The sequence below is a fragment of the Aythya fuligula genome, chromosome 23 (assembly GCF_009819795.1).
Source record: "Aythya fuligula isolate bAytFul2 chromosome 23, bAytFul2.pri, whole genome shotgun sequence".
NCBI classification, from domain to species: Eukaryota; Metazoa; Chordata; class Aves; order Anseriformes; family Anatidae; genus Aythya; species Aythya fuligula.
In genome coordinates, this window is record NC_045581.1 from 824,054 (window position 1) to 838,198 (window position 14,145).

Here is a 14,145-nt window from a genome sequence, read left to right on the forward strand (position 1 = left end):
AAGCACTGTTCTGTCATCTTAAGTGACCTTTTCCAAAGTCCCTCTTGCTTTATTCCTTAATTATTTCAAATGTACATTGTAAATCTTCTTTTAGCCAGAAAAGCTTTAAGCGTTCTCTGTGTGTGTCACTTACAACATCTCTTACCAACTGAGATGCTCTCTGTTCTGAGCAAAATGCCAGTCATAAAATGGCTGACTCTAGCAGTGTAAGGTCACTTGTTATCTGTAGCACAACTTCCTTTTCTTTTTCCTGAAATATCTTTATTTTGGCCAAAATTGTGCAGCTGACTTCGTCATTAAATGAGTATTTGTAATAAAATAACTAGGCAAATGCTTGCTATATTACTTCTCTAACTCGGAGAAAAAGGACGTAAATGTAATATTGTCTACCTTACAATTTTTTTCTAGCTTGCATTGGCTAATTAGCCTCACAGTGGTTTTTAGACATACATTTTTGAACTTCATTCCTCATTTGTCTTTGCTCCAGGCCTGCTCAGGCCCTGGTGCAAGCCTCAGACCTCGGCTGCGGGCTTGGGGCCCGGGTGAGTTGTAGCAGCAATTTCATTTTTTTGAGTTGTTGGAGCCCTGTGATCAGCTCTGGGGTCCCCAGCACAAGGACACGGACCTATTAGAGCAAGTCCAGAGGAGGCCACAAAGATGATCAAGGGGCTGGAGCACTTCTGTGAAGGCAAGCTGAGGGAGCTGGGAGAAGAGAAGGCGGCTCAGGGGCAGACCTTACAGCAGCCTTCCAGTACCTAAAGGGGCTGCAGGACAGCTGGGGAGGGACTCTTTTTCAGCAGGTGTGGTGATAGGACAAGGGCAAATGGCCTTAAACTAAAAGAGTTGGTTTCCATTAGATAATGAGAAAATTCTTCACCGTGAGCGTAGTGAGGCACTGGCCCAGGCTGTCCAGAGAAGCTGTGGATGTCCCACCCCTGGAAGTGCTCAAGGCCAGGGTGGATGCAGCTTTGAGCAACCTCGATGTTGTTGCCCATGGCAGAGCCCCCAGCCCATGCTGCACACCCCGTGTCCCTCCCAGATGCTGCTCCTGGACCCTCAGCACCAGGTGGGCCTGCAGCAGCCTCTCCTGCTGTCCCTGCAGCCTTCCCAGGCTGCTGCCTGCCTGCAGGGGCCCTCCTTGCTCTGGGATGGTTTTGTGCCCATTTTATGGAGTGCAGCAGGATCCCCTGGAGGTCTGGCAGAGAGGAGATGAGTGTGGTGCTGCCGTGGGGCTTAGCAGGCAGCGGGACAGTTTGTTCTTTCTTGCAGAGTAAACCCTGGCCAGTGCCTCACCCTGGGGAGCAAGGGACCCCGAGTCCACTCCAGTGCTCCATGGCCCCTGCCCAGTGCTCCCACCCATGAGCTCCCAGCACAGAGCAGGATTGTGACTCTCCGGGAGCCCACGGGGTCTGCCCAGCTCATGGGGGAACAGCGCAGCGCCCTGATAAAGGTAACGTGCTCCAGGCAGGGCTGGGCCCACACATCCCTGAGAGCAACCTGCTCCCGGAGCAGGAACTGGAAACGCAGGGGCTGGGTGAACGGTGAACAGCCCACTGCAGGAGAGGGTCACGTGCGAGACAGCTGAGGGACTGGAAGGTGCACAAATCCATGGGCCCTGGTGAGGTACATCCCTGGGTCACGAGGGATTTGGCAGATGTAGTTGCTGAGCCACTGTCCCTCATATTTGGAAAATCATGGCACTGACAGTTCCCACTGACTCAGATCATGCCTGACAAATCTGGTAGCCTTCTATGATGGGGCTACAGCCTTGGTGGATAGGGGAAGATCTGACATCATCTACCTGGATTTGTGCAAAGCATTTGACACTGTTCTGTACAGCATACTTGTCTACAACTTGGGGAGCCATGGATTTGATGGATGGACCACTCGGTGGGTAAGGAACTGGCTGGATGGTCGCACTAAAAGGGTTGTGGGCAACTGCTCCATGTCCCGGTGTAGATCAGTAACAAGTGGTGCTCCTCAGGGGTCAGTTCTGGGACCAGCACTATTTAACATCTTTGTTGGTGACACAGACAGTGAAACTGAGTGCACCCTCAGCAGGTTTGCAGATGACACCGAGCTGTGTCATGCGGTCAGCATGCCAGAGGGAAGGGATGGGTGACACCCAGGGGACATGGGCAGGCCTGAGAGGTGGGCCTGTGTGAACCTCATGGGGTTCAGCAAGGCCAAGTGCAAGGGGCAATCCCAGACATGGATCCCAGGCTGTGCAATGAGGGGATAGAGAGCAGCCCTGCAGAGGACATGGTGGATGCAAAACTTGACATGAGTCAGCAACGTGTGCCTGCAGCCCAGGCGGCCAGCCATGTCCTGGGCTGCACAAAAAGTGTGGCCAGCAGTGCAGGGAGATTCTTTCCCTTTGCTCTGCTCTTGTGAGACCTTACCTGGAGCCCTGTGTTCAGCTGGGGGGCCCCCAGCACAGGAAGGACATCATAGACCTAGTTGATTAAGTCCAGCAGAGGCCACAAAGATGCTCAGAGGGCTGCTCAAAGGCTGGAACACCTCTCATGTGAAGACAGGCTGAGGGAGTTGGGGTTGTTCAGCTTGGAGAAAACTCCAGGGAGACCTCACAGAGGCCTTCTAGTACCTAAAGGGGGCTACAGGAAAACTCTTTGTCAGGGAATGCAGTGAGAGGACAAAGGGGAATGAAGATAGGTGGAAATTCTTTGTTGTGAGGGTGGTGAGGCCCTGGCCCAGGCTGCCCAGAGGAGCTGTGGGTGCCCCATCCCTGGCAGTGCCCAAGGCCAGGTTGGATGGGGCTGTGGGCAGCCTGGGCTGCTGGGAGGGGTCCCTGCCCATGGCAGGGGATTGGAATTGGTCTCTAAGGTCCTTTTCAGTCCAAGCCACTCTGTGATTCTATGCCAGAGGGCCCTGGGTTGGCTCCAGAAAGGCAGTGCCACCCATGGGGTCATAAAGCGCCTCCAACCTCTCAGAAGTGGTGCAGGACCTGCTGCACCCCCCCCCCCCCCCCCCCCCCCCCCCAGCAGTGCCTGTGGGGCAGCCAGGGATCTGTCCGTCTGTCCTGCCCCACTGCCTGACCCCATTCCTACAGCGCCCAGGCATGCCCCCACAGCAGGTACCTGTGGAAATGCTGACAGGGGCCCAGCTATGCACCCCCACCTCCACCCCCAGTGCACACACAACCAGCAGCAAGGAAACGTATTTAGTTATTCTTTTATTTATAAAGAAATCAACATAAAATAAGTGCAGAGGAAAGCACTGGCTGACCCCGCATGGGGACCTGTCAGCAGCGGGCCAGCGGGATCAGAATCGGATACAAACGAGGGGCATCCCAGGGCCAGTGCTGGGAGTGACGGGGCTCCGTGAGGTGACCAGAGTCCCACCTCCCTCTGAAGACACTGGTGCAGGAGCAGGGAGTGCAGCAGAGACCTTGCTGTACAACAAAAAGCCTTTTTATTACTTTAGGGCTTGCGGCTTATTTTTTTTTTTTTTTTTTGCAACTTTCCCCTTAGGGGTAAACCTGACCCAGTGCAAGAGACTGGAGAAGAGACTGGCTTGCCACGGGGACCCTTCCTGCTGCTGCCCAGGGCCCTCGAGGGTTGCAGGGAAGGGTTTGTGAGACGTTCTCTGGATGAAAAGAGGGTGACCTAACGGCAGGAGAAGTGCTTGCAATGGAGATCCCCATCCCCCCTTTGGTCATTGCAGGAAGGAAGCGCGTGTGTGCCGGCTGCACGGCAGCGCTCCCCGGTCAGCCCTGCCCCAGGGCAGGAGATGCAGCAGGGACCCAGCAGCCCTGGGCCTGGCTCCCAGGGGATGCAGCTTTGGCACAAGCGGGCGGCCGCCGCTTGGGTACTTCTCCTGCAGCTGCAGTAACGCATCTGGGACAGAGGATTACCACTCAAGTGCCATCAAAAATAAATACATTAGACTGTCTGAAACAAACAGGTGCCCCTGGGCAGGGCAAAACCCTCACAGGAAAAGCAACGCAAGGGCTGGTCACCAGACCGGGATCCTCTGCCTTGCCAGACCCGACAGCCTCTCGCCAATGCCGAGCTGGGACGGAGCGAGACACAAGAGGACCAGGAGGGTCCCTGGGAAGACGAACCTTTGCACCTCTGACTAAACCAAGAGCTGCAAGTTCAACAACAGGTACAAAAAACATTTTAAACAGAAAACTCCTTATTAAAAAAAAAAAAAAGAGAAGAGAAAGAAAAGCGGGAGAGAAGGATCAGTCGAGTCCTACAGCATCCAGCCAGCCTTCAATGCTGACCCAGATGTGTCCTTGCCACGGGTATGCCAGACCCAGACACACTCCTTGGCTCTCCCGTGGCTCACTCCATCTCCTTGGCCACACGGCGTCCCCAGCTTCCCCAGTCAGAAATAAATACGAAGGCCTTCCTCACCAGCCTGGCGGCCCCAGCACATGGAAGGCCAGGAGGGGAGGGGCAGGCAGTGCTTGGGCCGTGAGGGTGCCCCGGAGGGGGCAGATGGGCTCTTGTGGAAGACGGGGAGCGGGGTGGTTGCTGCTCTAAGCCAGCTGCCATGCTATGAGGGCCGAGTGCGGTCGCAGGTGCTGTCCCTCTCACAGGCTGCCCACGGGGGCACAGCAAAGCGCAAAGCGTCCGAGGGGGCTGGGCACCGCGGGCCGCCCAGGGCAGGCGAGGCCGGGAGAACAGGGCCGGCTGGGTGCTCCTGCAGCACAGCGAGAGGGAGAGGAGCCAGCACAAGCCCTGTCCTGAGGTCTCTGCCACTGCTCCTGCCCAGAGCAGCTCCTCAGTCCCAGGGCGGTGGGACTGGGAGCCTGCAGAGTGGCACCAGCTCGGTGCTCGGACGTCCACGACGTGCTGGGTGCGGAGCCCAGGGCCAGCCGCGTGCCGGCCTCCTTGCCACGGCCTGCAGGGCGTGGCTGCCGGGGGCAGGGGCGGACGGCTGGTCCCTGCAGCAGGTTGGGGTCGGAGAGGCGTCCGTCGGCAGCGTGGATGGGTGTGTGTGCATGCGTACCTGTCTGCAGGTGAGTGCGGGTGTGGGTGGCCAGGAGCAGAGCTTCCAGGATCTGTCCTGCCAAGCGTCCTCTCAGAACTTGCCTTGCTTTAGCTTGTCAATGTGGTAGGTTAGCTTTAGGGCTGGCCCCAGCTTCAGACCCATGTACTTCATCATCATGTCGCTCCGCAGCAAGAGCAGCGCTTTCCCGTCGATCTCCTGCAAGGAGGAGAAACAGCACCTGTCAGAGCCCTGTTCAGCCCTCCAGCCTCCCAGTATCCCAGCTGCCCAGGGAAACTCACAAAGCAATGGACAAGCGAGGAGTGCCTTCTGGCTCTGGCTGCTGCTGGCACCTCAGGACAGGCAGGATTTTGTTCTCATGGCTCATTCACGTTTGCGTTCGCCAAGCGTGAACTGTTGCTCAAGCAGGCCAGCAAGCTGTACTGCCAGCAGGTCCCTGCCCAAACCCTGCCTGTTAGCCAGGCTGTGCCCACAACACTGACGGCTGAAACAGCACAGCACATCGTTCAACAGCAAAGGAGGCGGCTTGTATGTAGCCTCTGCATCCTGGTGTGGGCATCCTGCCCCCAGCCCTGCCTGCGGCACAGGGGACACGGCCAGGATGCCACATGGTGGTGGCACACCCGCTGGACCCATGCTGTGGGGCAGCGAACACACAGGAGCTGTGCTGAGCTGGTGGTCAGAACCCCCTGAGCGGAGCGGCGATGCTTGGGAGCAGCCTCTCACTCAAGGGCATTGCTGCCTTGGTGCAGGGAAAACGTCCTGGGAAAGGATGTGCCCTGAGAGCCATCCTACTGCCACGCACGCAACACACTGCAAACTAGACTTCATCATGTGAAAAATGGCCATGGTGAAGTCAAGGCTGGAGAAACGAGGCAAGAGACAGAAATCTGTAAACCCAAAGAGAAGGCCACAATGTGCAAAGTTGTCTGGAGTCTCTAAACAAATGCCCTGCAGCTGGCAGGGAAGTGGAGCATCTCACCTCCAGAAGGCCTGGTCTCAGCAGCATGGCTTACAGAAGTACTTCCTGCCTCACAGCAGAGCCAGACATGCCCCTCGCAGAGGCTCAAGAGGGAAGGGATCATGAAGCTTGAAGAAACTGAGGAGCAGCTTTGCACTTAGCGTCTGCTAGCAGATGTTTTTCAGGCTGTCATCCCTTGCAGCACTCTTTTCCTTGGCCCAGAGCTTTGCAGTGGACAAGTTGCCATGAAGAAAATGTTTACTACTGCATTTACTTTTAGTAAATATCACAGCCTCTGACAATAGAAAACTCTGTCCTGTGTTGACACTCAGCTAGGTCTCACATCTAGCAAGATCTCCAGTACTGTAATTGCATAATTAAAATATTTTTCAATTACTGGTGATTCTAAAATAGAACTCATTAAGGAAAAAAAAAAAAAAGAGCAAAGAGCGCGTGTCTCAGCCTAGCACATGCCACACTTGCCTCTCCTCCTGCCTGGGGAAGGGCTCTGTACAGCCCCAGCTTGCAAAATCCCCACAGACCTGCATGGAGGTCCAACTCCAGATGCACCACGAACACAGACGTGAGCACGCTCAGCACAGAGAGCCACGCTCGGGAGACACCAAGCGTGGGCTCCCCTTCCTTCAATGAGCCCTGAAGCAGCGAGGGGGGGAGATGCTTCCCCTGGCTGGCACATGAGCTGCACCGCCTCCAGCTCACAGCAAGGACTTCCTCCCACTGCTTTTCTGACTTCATAGGCACTACCAGGTAGTGGACTGAAGGAAAAGGTAGAGGACAGATGAACTGGCAGGAACCAAGACATGAAGGTGACAAAATTTTTGTAGATTTCTTTGTACAAATTCCATGCTGTATATCTGCAGCTATTTTGCGCTTAAAGGTATGAACAAAAATCAGAACCTTAGAAGACCCCTTTTTATTGGAGTCTAACTGCAATTCACAGAGTGAATTCCACTTGGAACACGTTTCTTGCCAGAAGAAATTTGCTATGAAGTGAATTTTAGGATTCCAGGATGAAGAGTTTTGTGTGTTTTTGGTGCTACAGTTCAAATCCAGCTCCAAGATGAGCTCTCTGCATGCACAAACGCAGCATCACTGCAGCTTTAACCGGGCTGAGATGTCTTCCCCTCCGCAATTTCTGAGTGAGAAGATCCCAAGCCCAGACGTGATTCAAGTAGGATTTATAAGATATTTTCCTCAGCACAAAACTAGTGTGAAGTGCTGCTGTTCTGACTCTCACAGACCTTCCTCATCAGGAATATGTTCCCCACCCATATATAATACACACATACACACATGTGCATACACACACACACACAGACATACTTACATGTTTTCGAAAGAGGTCAGCGTGGGGTCCCAGCTGTGGATCTGCTTCTCGAATGAACTGCATCACCTCCTCCACTGTCCAGGACGAGGGGTCTCGGCTGTTCAGCCGCGAGACATCCCGAGATCCAAGGTATCTGTCTGAACCTGGGGGTGTAATTTGTGAGACAGCAGCAGTTACTCCAAGTGTGACCACAGCAGCGTTGCAGCAGACATTCACCCTAAGCTACCATTCAGTCTCCTCTTTCAAAGCACTGGCAGAGACAACGTGAAGGGCACAACCACACCATACTTGAGAGAGTCCTGAGGCACAGGGCTAGCACCAAAGGACTTTCTCTCTCCTTATGCCTTACTTCTGGGGCAGCCTTCTATATCTAGCCCTGTTACTCACCCTAAAACTCCACTTCTCATTGCCCTTGTCCTTCAGATGAGGCTTGCTCCACATTCCCACTCTTCTTTGCCAAGCTGCTGTTTCCCTGCTTTGCAGACAATTCTCCACTCCCACTCCTCTCCCCGAGCACTGCTCCTGCCCTCCCCAACTGCCCAAAACACCACCTTTAGCAGTTGTAACACGGCAAAGTTACTCTACATTTTCATCGGCTGCATTTTCTGTTGGACTGAGCCCACGTTCAGAATTCTGTTGCCTTGAAACACTGCCTGAGCTAACACAATCCTGCTCTCAAAGCTCTGGCCTGGCACAGCCAGTTGTTTCAACTCTCGTGCCTGTATGCACAGATGGGGGGGAAGCAGACAGATCGAGGCATCAGCAGCCTGAGCTTTTTAGAATCTATTACTGACACCATGCACACGAAATTACAACTTTTTCTTGCAAACACCTGGATTTGATATGTGGTTTACTGCAATTAACAGCTCTCCTGACGCTATTCCTCTACACAAGCACCGTTTGTGCATCCACCCATCCTCCTGGCCACCCCCGCCAGCTCCCACCCTAACCAGACAGTTCCCATCGCACCAACCGCTCCCCAGCCATCCTCGCTGACACCCAATTACCGCTCTGAAAACCCCTGCCCATGCTCACAAATTCATCTCCTGCCTGCTCCTCCCTGCCCACTGCCTTCCATGTCCCAGCTGGTCACCAAGCCAGAGCTGACCCTGCGAGCACCTCCTGGCCGTATTTCCACCCACCCATCTGCCATGTCTCTAGAACTACTGTTAAACCTAACAGACTACCTGTTTAACAGTGTAGAGGCCAGTCTCTGGTACTTGCTGAAGTTAGAAAGATGTAACTGGAGTTAGAAAAGCCCTTTATTGCCAAATTTACAATCGGAGGGCTGGCTTCTTAACTCTCTTACCCCCAGAGCTAAGCCTACGCAAGGCAGAGGTACTGCCCTGAGTGAGGCTAGAGGGTTGGTGCAGGTGCCTGTATCCTTGCAGGCGATAGTCTCTGGAGCTCCTGCTGTGGCTGGATGAATTGACAGAGTTCAAGGCAGAGTCCATGGGGTCCAGGCGAGGCTCCAAGGGCCCTGGGAGGCCATCTCCCAGAACAAAGGTTTCACCTGGAACGCACCAAGCTGCAATCAGTGCACATGAATGCCACGCAGCCCCACGTCACGGCTCAAGAGCAGTGAGCAGAGCCGCGGCAAGGCAGCACCGTGCAGGGTGCACACGCGGCTGCAGGAGCAGGTGTCACACCGCTGCACTGAGGGGCTCCTCCAAAGTACCCAAACTGCAATATGCACGGCTAAAGCACTGCGGCCTGGTGTTTGCCTGGCAAGTTCCAGTCCAACCAGGGAGCAGCGATAATGGTTAATACCCAGATTTGAGCAACAGCTACTCTGCTAATGCCACCACCAGCTCCAGGTTGCATTCCTGCAGCCTCTTACTGCTTCCACAACTGCTTTGAGCTGGGAGAGGAAGCTCCCTGCATTTCAGACTCAAGGCCCACACATCATGGGCATCAGTGTGCAAGGGAACGGCCTGGGCCATTGGGACTGTGGGGGTATTTAGCCAGACTCATGCCTTGGAGTGGACAGCAGCACACACAGAGCAGGAGGGAGCAGCAGGCTCCTCTGAGCAGCTCACCTGCCCCATCACGGCAAGCAGTAGCATGGGGCAGCACCCAAAATTGGGGTGCTGGGGATCAGCTGTGCACCCCTCCTGCCTTGCTGCTGGGCCCTTCAGTGCACAATGAAGCTGGTGACCAGCACCCTTCGCTGCGGCAGGACAGAAGGCTCTCCCCAGGCAGGGGTCCAACTGCCTGCTTAGACTCCTCACCAGCCCTTCCAGGGTGGGGAATGGAGAAAGCTGCCCTGGATGATGTGCCACTGAGATCTGCGTACCAGCAAGTGAACCTCTGGGCAAGATTTCCCTTTGCTGTTATACTGGGATGGTTACATACTAGGACCACGTGTTTGTAGGTTTTACTATGGCACTGTGGCACAATGCAACCTAATCTCAGTCCAGGTGGAGCTGGTGCTTTATGAATCATCCTCAAATACTTGGGTTCTTTATCACGAAATACCTGGCAAGTTTGCACAGCTGGAGAGGAAAGTGTCTCCTACAAGGAGTGGTGCCTGTGTACATGTACTCCTCTGGGCTGTGCCACTGTGCCTGGCTGGAAACTGCAGCACCTCCACCAGCACCCACCCGAACGCTGCAGCAAGCTGCAAGGAGGGGGAAGCCTTGGGAGCTGCTCCAGCAGTAGAAAATCCAGCACAATTGGTGCTGAAGTGGGATGGTGGTGCGGGTGCTGAGCTGGTGTCACAGCCCATGAGACCCAAAAGTTCTGCCCAGGCATTTCTGCTAGGCTGACGCTTTTATGCTCCAGAGAAGGGAGATGCAGCTTGCCTGAGCCCAAACCCGAGTGCTCCAGAGGCTGGGCCCTGCCAACCTTCTCCTGGAAGCAACTTATTTTCTTTGGTTCCTATGAACTACAAGGCTATTCTGTGAAGTAGGATCCTCTGTTTTTGGTGCTGTTGCTGTCTGTATTTGAGCAGAGAACCCAGGGGCAAGCTCAGCTGGGGGTGGGCAGACCACAGCTTGCCAGGCAGCACCTCATTATGTTGTAAGATACAAACACCCCTTTTTGCCTGGCTGCTCAGCAGTCCAGTGAAGCAGGTGTGAGCTTATCACCTTCATAAATGCAATGCTCCATCTTGTGAGTTTTGCTACTCTGCATTTGAGGCACTTCTGCATTTATTTGCTCTTAGGCCACTGTGATGTTCTTAGAAACCAACAGCACGGCCTTAGGGAGCAGAACCAGTGCTCATGTAAAGACTGATACTCTCTGGGTGATGTTTGCTGGCTGGCGTGCCAGCAGTTTCCCATGTGGGTAGATGTGTTTTCACTTGCTCTCTGTGAATCAGACAAGGGGTTCTGATTCATGACTGTTCCTGAATAACTCTGCACTCCTCCGTCACTCCTGTTCCACACTGCTTTTCCACCACCTCATTTCAGCACAAAACTGGGTGCAAACCCAGCACTGAGCTGGCTGCCTGCTCCCAAGGCAGACTGAGACTCCCTGTCCTGAGCCCAGACATACAGTGGATACAATTTGCACCACTGGCTCTTCATAGGAGCTCCTTCGCAGAAGCTACCTTGGGTTTCCTCTCCAAGATCAGGACAGTTTTTCTTAAAACACACATCACTTCCCATTTCATACACACTTCTTGGAACATCTGTGCAAAGGGTGACGTCTGACTCCTGGAATGTGCGGTGGCGTGAGAGCAGCTGGGGGGTACAGCCTGCCGCACCGCTCTGCGTGCCTTGTGGCAGGACAGGGGCAGGCGCGGCAGAGATATGGCACAGGCAGGGGTCTGTGCAGCTCAGCTCCAGCCTCCAGGGAAACATGACTCCCTCTGCGAGTGACGCACAGCCTCGGCTTGCCAGGAAGCCCCAGATGTGCTGGGTCAGGCAGAAGTGCGTGTCCAACTGCTAATGACGACACCGAAGCTCATGCAGAGGGATGTTTGTCAGCAGAATTTCAGAGCTCGGCTGGAGAAGGCTGCAGCTTGGGAGGCTGGAAGACCACATGCATAGGTTCGTGTCGGTGCAACACTAAGGATCCAGAACTCACCCTCGGAACATATTTGACTCAACAATTAACACGCTGTCACTATTCTGATGTGAATGCTCTGTGATGCGTTCTTCAAATATGTGATCATGTTCTCACACGTGCTCATGATCAAACATCCGAAGAAGAGCATGCAGCCACACAACTTGGGAGCACTGCTTTTTTGCCTAGAATTAAAGCTGCACACTCATCCTCAGGTTCCCTGTCTCAGGGTTGGTGAGTGCTTGGTTGTGCTGTAAATACTGCAGCAGAGCTGGAGGCTTCTTGGTAGGGTCAGTGCAAGAGAGGTCTTGAACTTTCTTAAAAATACAAACACACAGGGAGCTGCTTACACAAATGATACCGTCAGAGAGGGGAGAGGGAAACAAAGCAAAGGGAAAATTTTGACTAGCTCTGTGATTCAGCTACAGCAGAAGACAACATGCTTCTGCAGGTGGCAGCGCACAGACTGCTTTCAGGCACACACACTATCCAGAATCCTTCTGCCCTTGATAACTAGTTTTTGGAGGGAGGAGGAGGTGGTTAATTCTTAGGCAGATTTTCTTATATGAACTGCTAGTTTTAAATACAGGCTTGCTTTTGGAGCATTGTAGAAAAACATGCCACAATTAGTGGTGGAGAGGCAGGGAGCAGATAATTAAAGTTTAATTAAACAAATAATGCTATAGATTCAAGAGTGCAGTTTTACTGCTAAAACACAGAGTTTGGCCACAAGCACAAATCTGATTTGCACAACTACTAAACACCCACTGTTTCCAACAAATGATAGTCTTTCAAAAGGGGGTCCCCACTGTGCTGGAACTGCAGCTTTTTAGCAAAAAGCTACATTAATGGCACTGAGTGTAAGAAGAAAAACAATATATGAAGAGATCCCCTTCTTGTCTTTCTGCCTTCCTGCCAAGGGCACAATGAATGGAGACTTCCCCCTGCTACTCACTGCTGTCAGTTTGGCAAACTGGAAATAGCTCAGGTGCTGCAGTGTGCCACACCAAGAGCAGACACCTCCTCGCTCAGGAAATACACCTATCTGAGTACTTCGGGCTCAAGTTCTTAAAAAACATCCTCTGAAATGCAAGTATCCCTGCTTCTGCTTAAATTTCATAGTGGATGAGGTGGAACGGGCCATTAGTTGATTGCCTGCAGGATAAAATTGAATTTCTCAAAGGGATTTAGAATTGTACCTTGTTTCTCTCTGCCCTGTATATCTCTGGCTTGAACCAAGAATGGACCAAGACCAAGTTTCTGTAGGAAGTTCACAAACCACGAGAATCACCACCTTCACGTGAAGGCACACAGTCCGCACACTTGTCTCTACTTTTACAGAAGAGGCTGCAATAATCTGGGCATCTAGATGGCAAGCCACATTCAAAGGCCAAAAGATACCTGAATACACTCTGAAGCAGACTGAGATTCAACCTTCCAGACAACCTAACTAGGTTCCTACTCAGAATTACTTGTTACAAAATCCCTTTGACTGACTATACAGAGAGTCTGCGATACCACCTAAGCAAGGCACCTTAATTTTAGAGCCCCCCCAAGAACAGCAAGGCACTGCCCAGACAGTAGGAGCTGACGCGCTTTGCTAATGGTTACCTGTGTGCAGTGGCTGATGGATTAGAGGACATCAAGAAGAATGTGTACCAAGAGGTGATAGAGGGATTGCGTTCTAGGGAACAACTTTCAACTTGTCAGTATACATGGGACAGTCCCACAGTCACCTTGTTCTTCACATCAGCTATGTGACAAATCAGCAGTTTTGATCGATTTAGGTACTAAGGCCATTCGAACCTGTTCATCACAGGGTGCAAGTTCAGATCAGCTGTGACTGGAAGAGCACAGAGCATGGTGAGGCATGAAGACTAAGCTGCACCAGAGTGCACAGGAGGCTGCTGACTCTCAAATCTGGGATCAACAGCCCAAGCCCAGCAAACTCAGCAACAACTGCGGAAACAGTGACTCTAGCGGGACAGCAACAGAGCACGAAGCAACTGAACTAAGAGCCCAGCTAACAGACTCCAGCAGTTTTTCAAGAACTTATTACAAAGAACTGAGACTAACCACTTGACAGATTTTGCCATCAATTAAAGGGCTTTAGGAAAGCTGTACCTCCACTCTGCATTATGGAGCATTTATAGTTCAGAACAAAAGGGAAGGTGGAAGCATATTTACTGAGGACTCCTCAGGCTCACAGTCCTCCAGCTACCCAGACCCACTGGAAGCCCACGACCTGCACATGCAAGTGAAACCTATGGACCACGTACCAAAGAGGTTGTTTCTGCAATTACTTTTGAGAACGTGGCAGAGCACATCTGCATCAGTTATTTGGCTGATGGTGCAGGCAGCAGCAGTGCTGCAGGAGGTTTGGTTTAGCTGGTGAAGCACACGGTAGTGAAACATGCCGTGTTGTTTAGTGAGGGTTGTGAGGAACACGATGGGATCCTGGGAAAGGGCACTAGCTCCCAGCCAGACAGCTGCACATCAGCATCTGTAGAAAACACTGCAGCAAGCCATCATGGAAAAAAATCAGGGGGAGATTGAAGCAACTGGACAGTTTTATGACCTTTAATACCATATATAGCAATGGAAGCTAAAATATAGGTAATTAAACCCCAGGTTTTATGGTATTAGCTGATTGCTATCAGGGTTAGAAGGAATTCTGCCTGCATTCCACGTCTTGCACAACTGCTTGGGCTACCTGCCTCAGTGTACAACAGTTTCTTCTTCTCTCTGAAACACCAAGCACCGACCCATGACAAAAGAGACAAAGCAAAGCAGACTTCCTAAGCCCACAGCTTGGGCTGGCATTGCAGTGAGGTTCTGCTGCATC

The 14,145-nt window shown here is 52.7% G+C and overlaps 1 protein-coding gene across 9 annotated transcripts in view; it reads right to left on the minus strand.

Moving 5' to 3' along the window:
* Positions 1 to 4,162: 4,162 nt before the first annotated feature.
* Positions 4,163 to 14,145, minus strand: part of SCMH1 (Scm polycomb group protein homolog 1) — a 69,180-nt gene continuing 59,197 nt past the window's right edge. For 8 of the 9 annotated variants that reach the window (XM_032202325.1, XM_032202328.1, XM_032202326.1 and 5 more), the window contains 3 exons: positions 8,599 to 8,802; positions 7,290 to 7,432; positions 4,163 to 5,178 (listed from right to left, as the gene is read on the minus strand). In XM_032202325.1, the coding sequence (XP_032058216.1) occupies positions 5,053 to 5,178; positions 7,290 to 7,432; positions 8,599 to 8,802 (473 nt within the window). In that variant the 3' untranslated portion in view covers positions 4,163 to 5,052. The remainder of the gene's footprint in view (positions 5,179 to 7,289; positions 7,433 to 8,598; positions 8,803 to 14,145) is intronic. The other variant, XM_032202327.1, reaches the window with a different exon arrangement.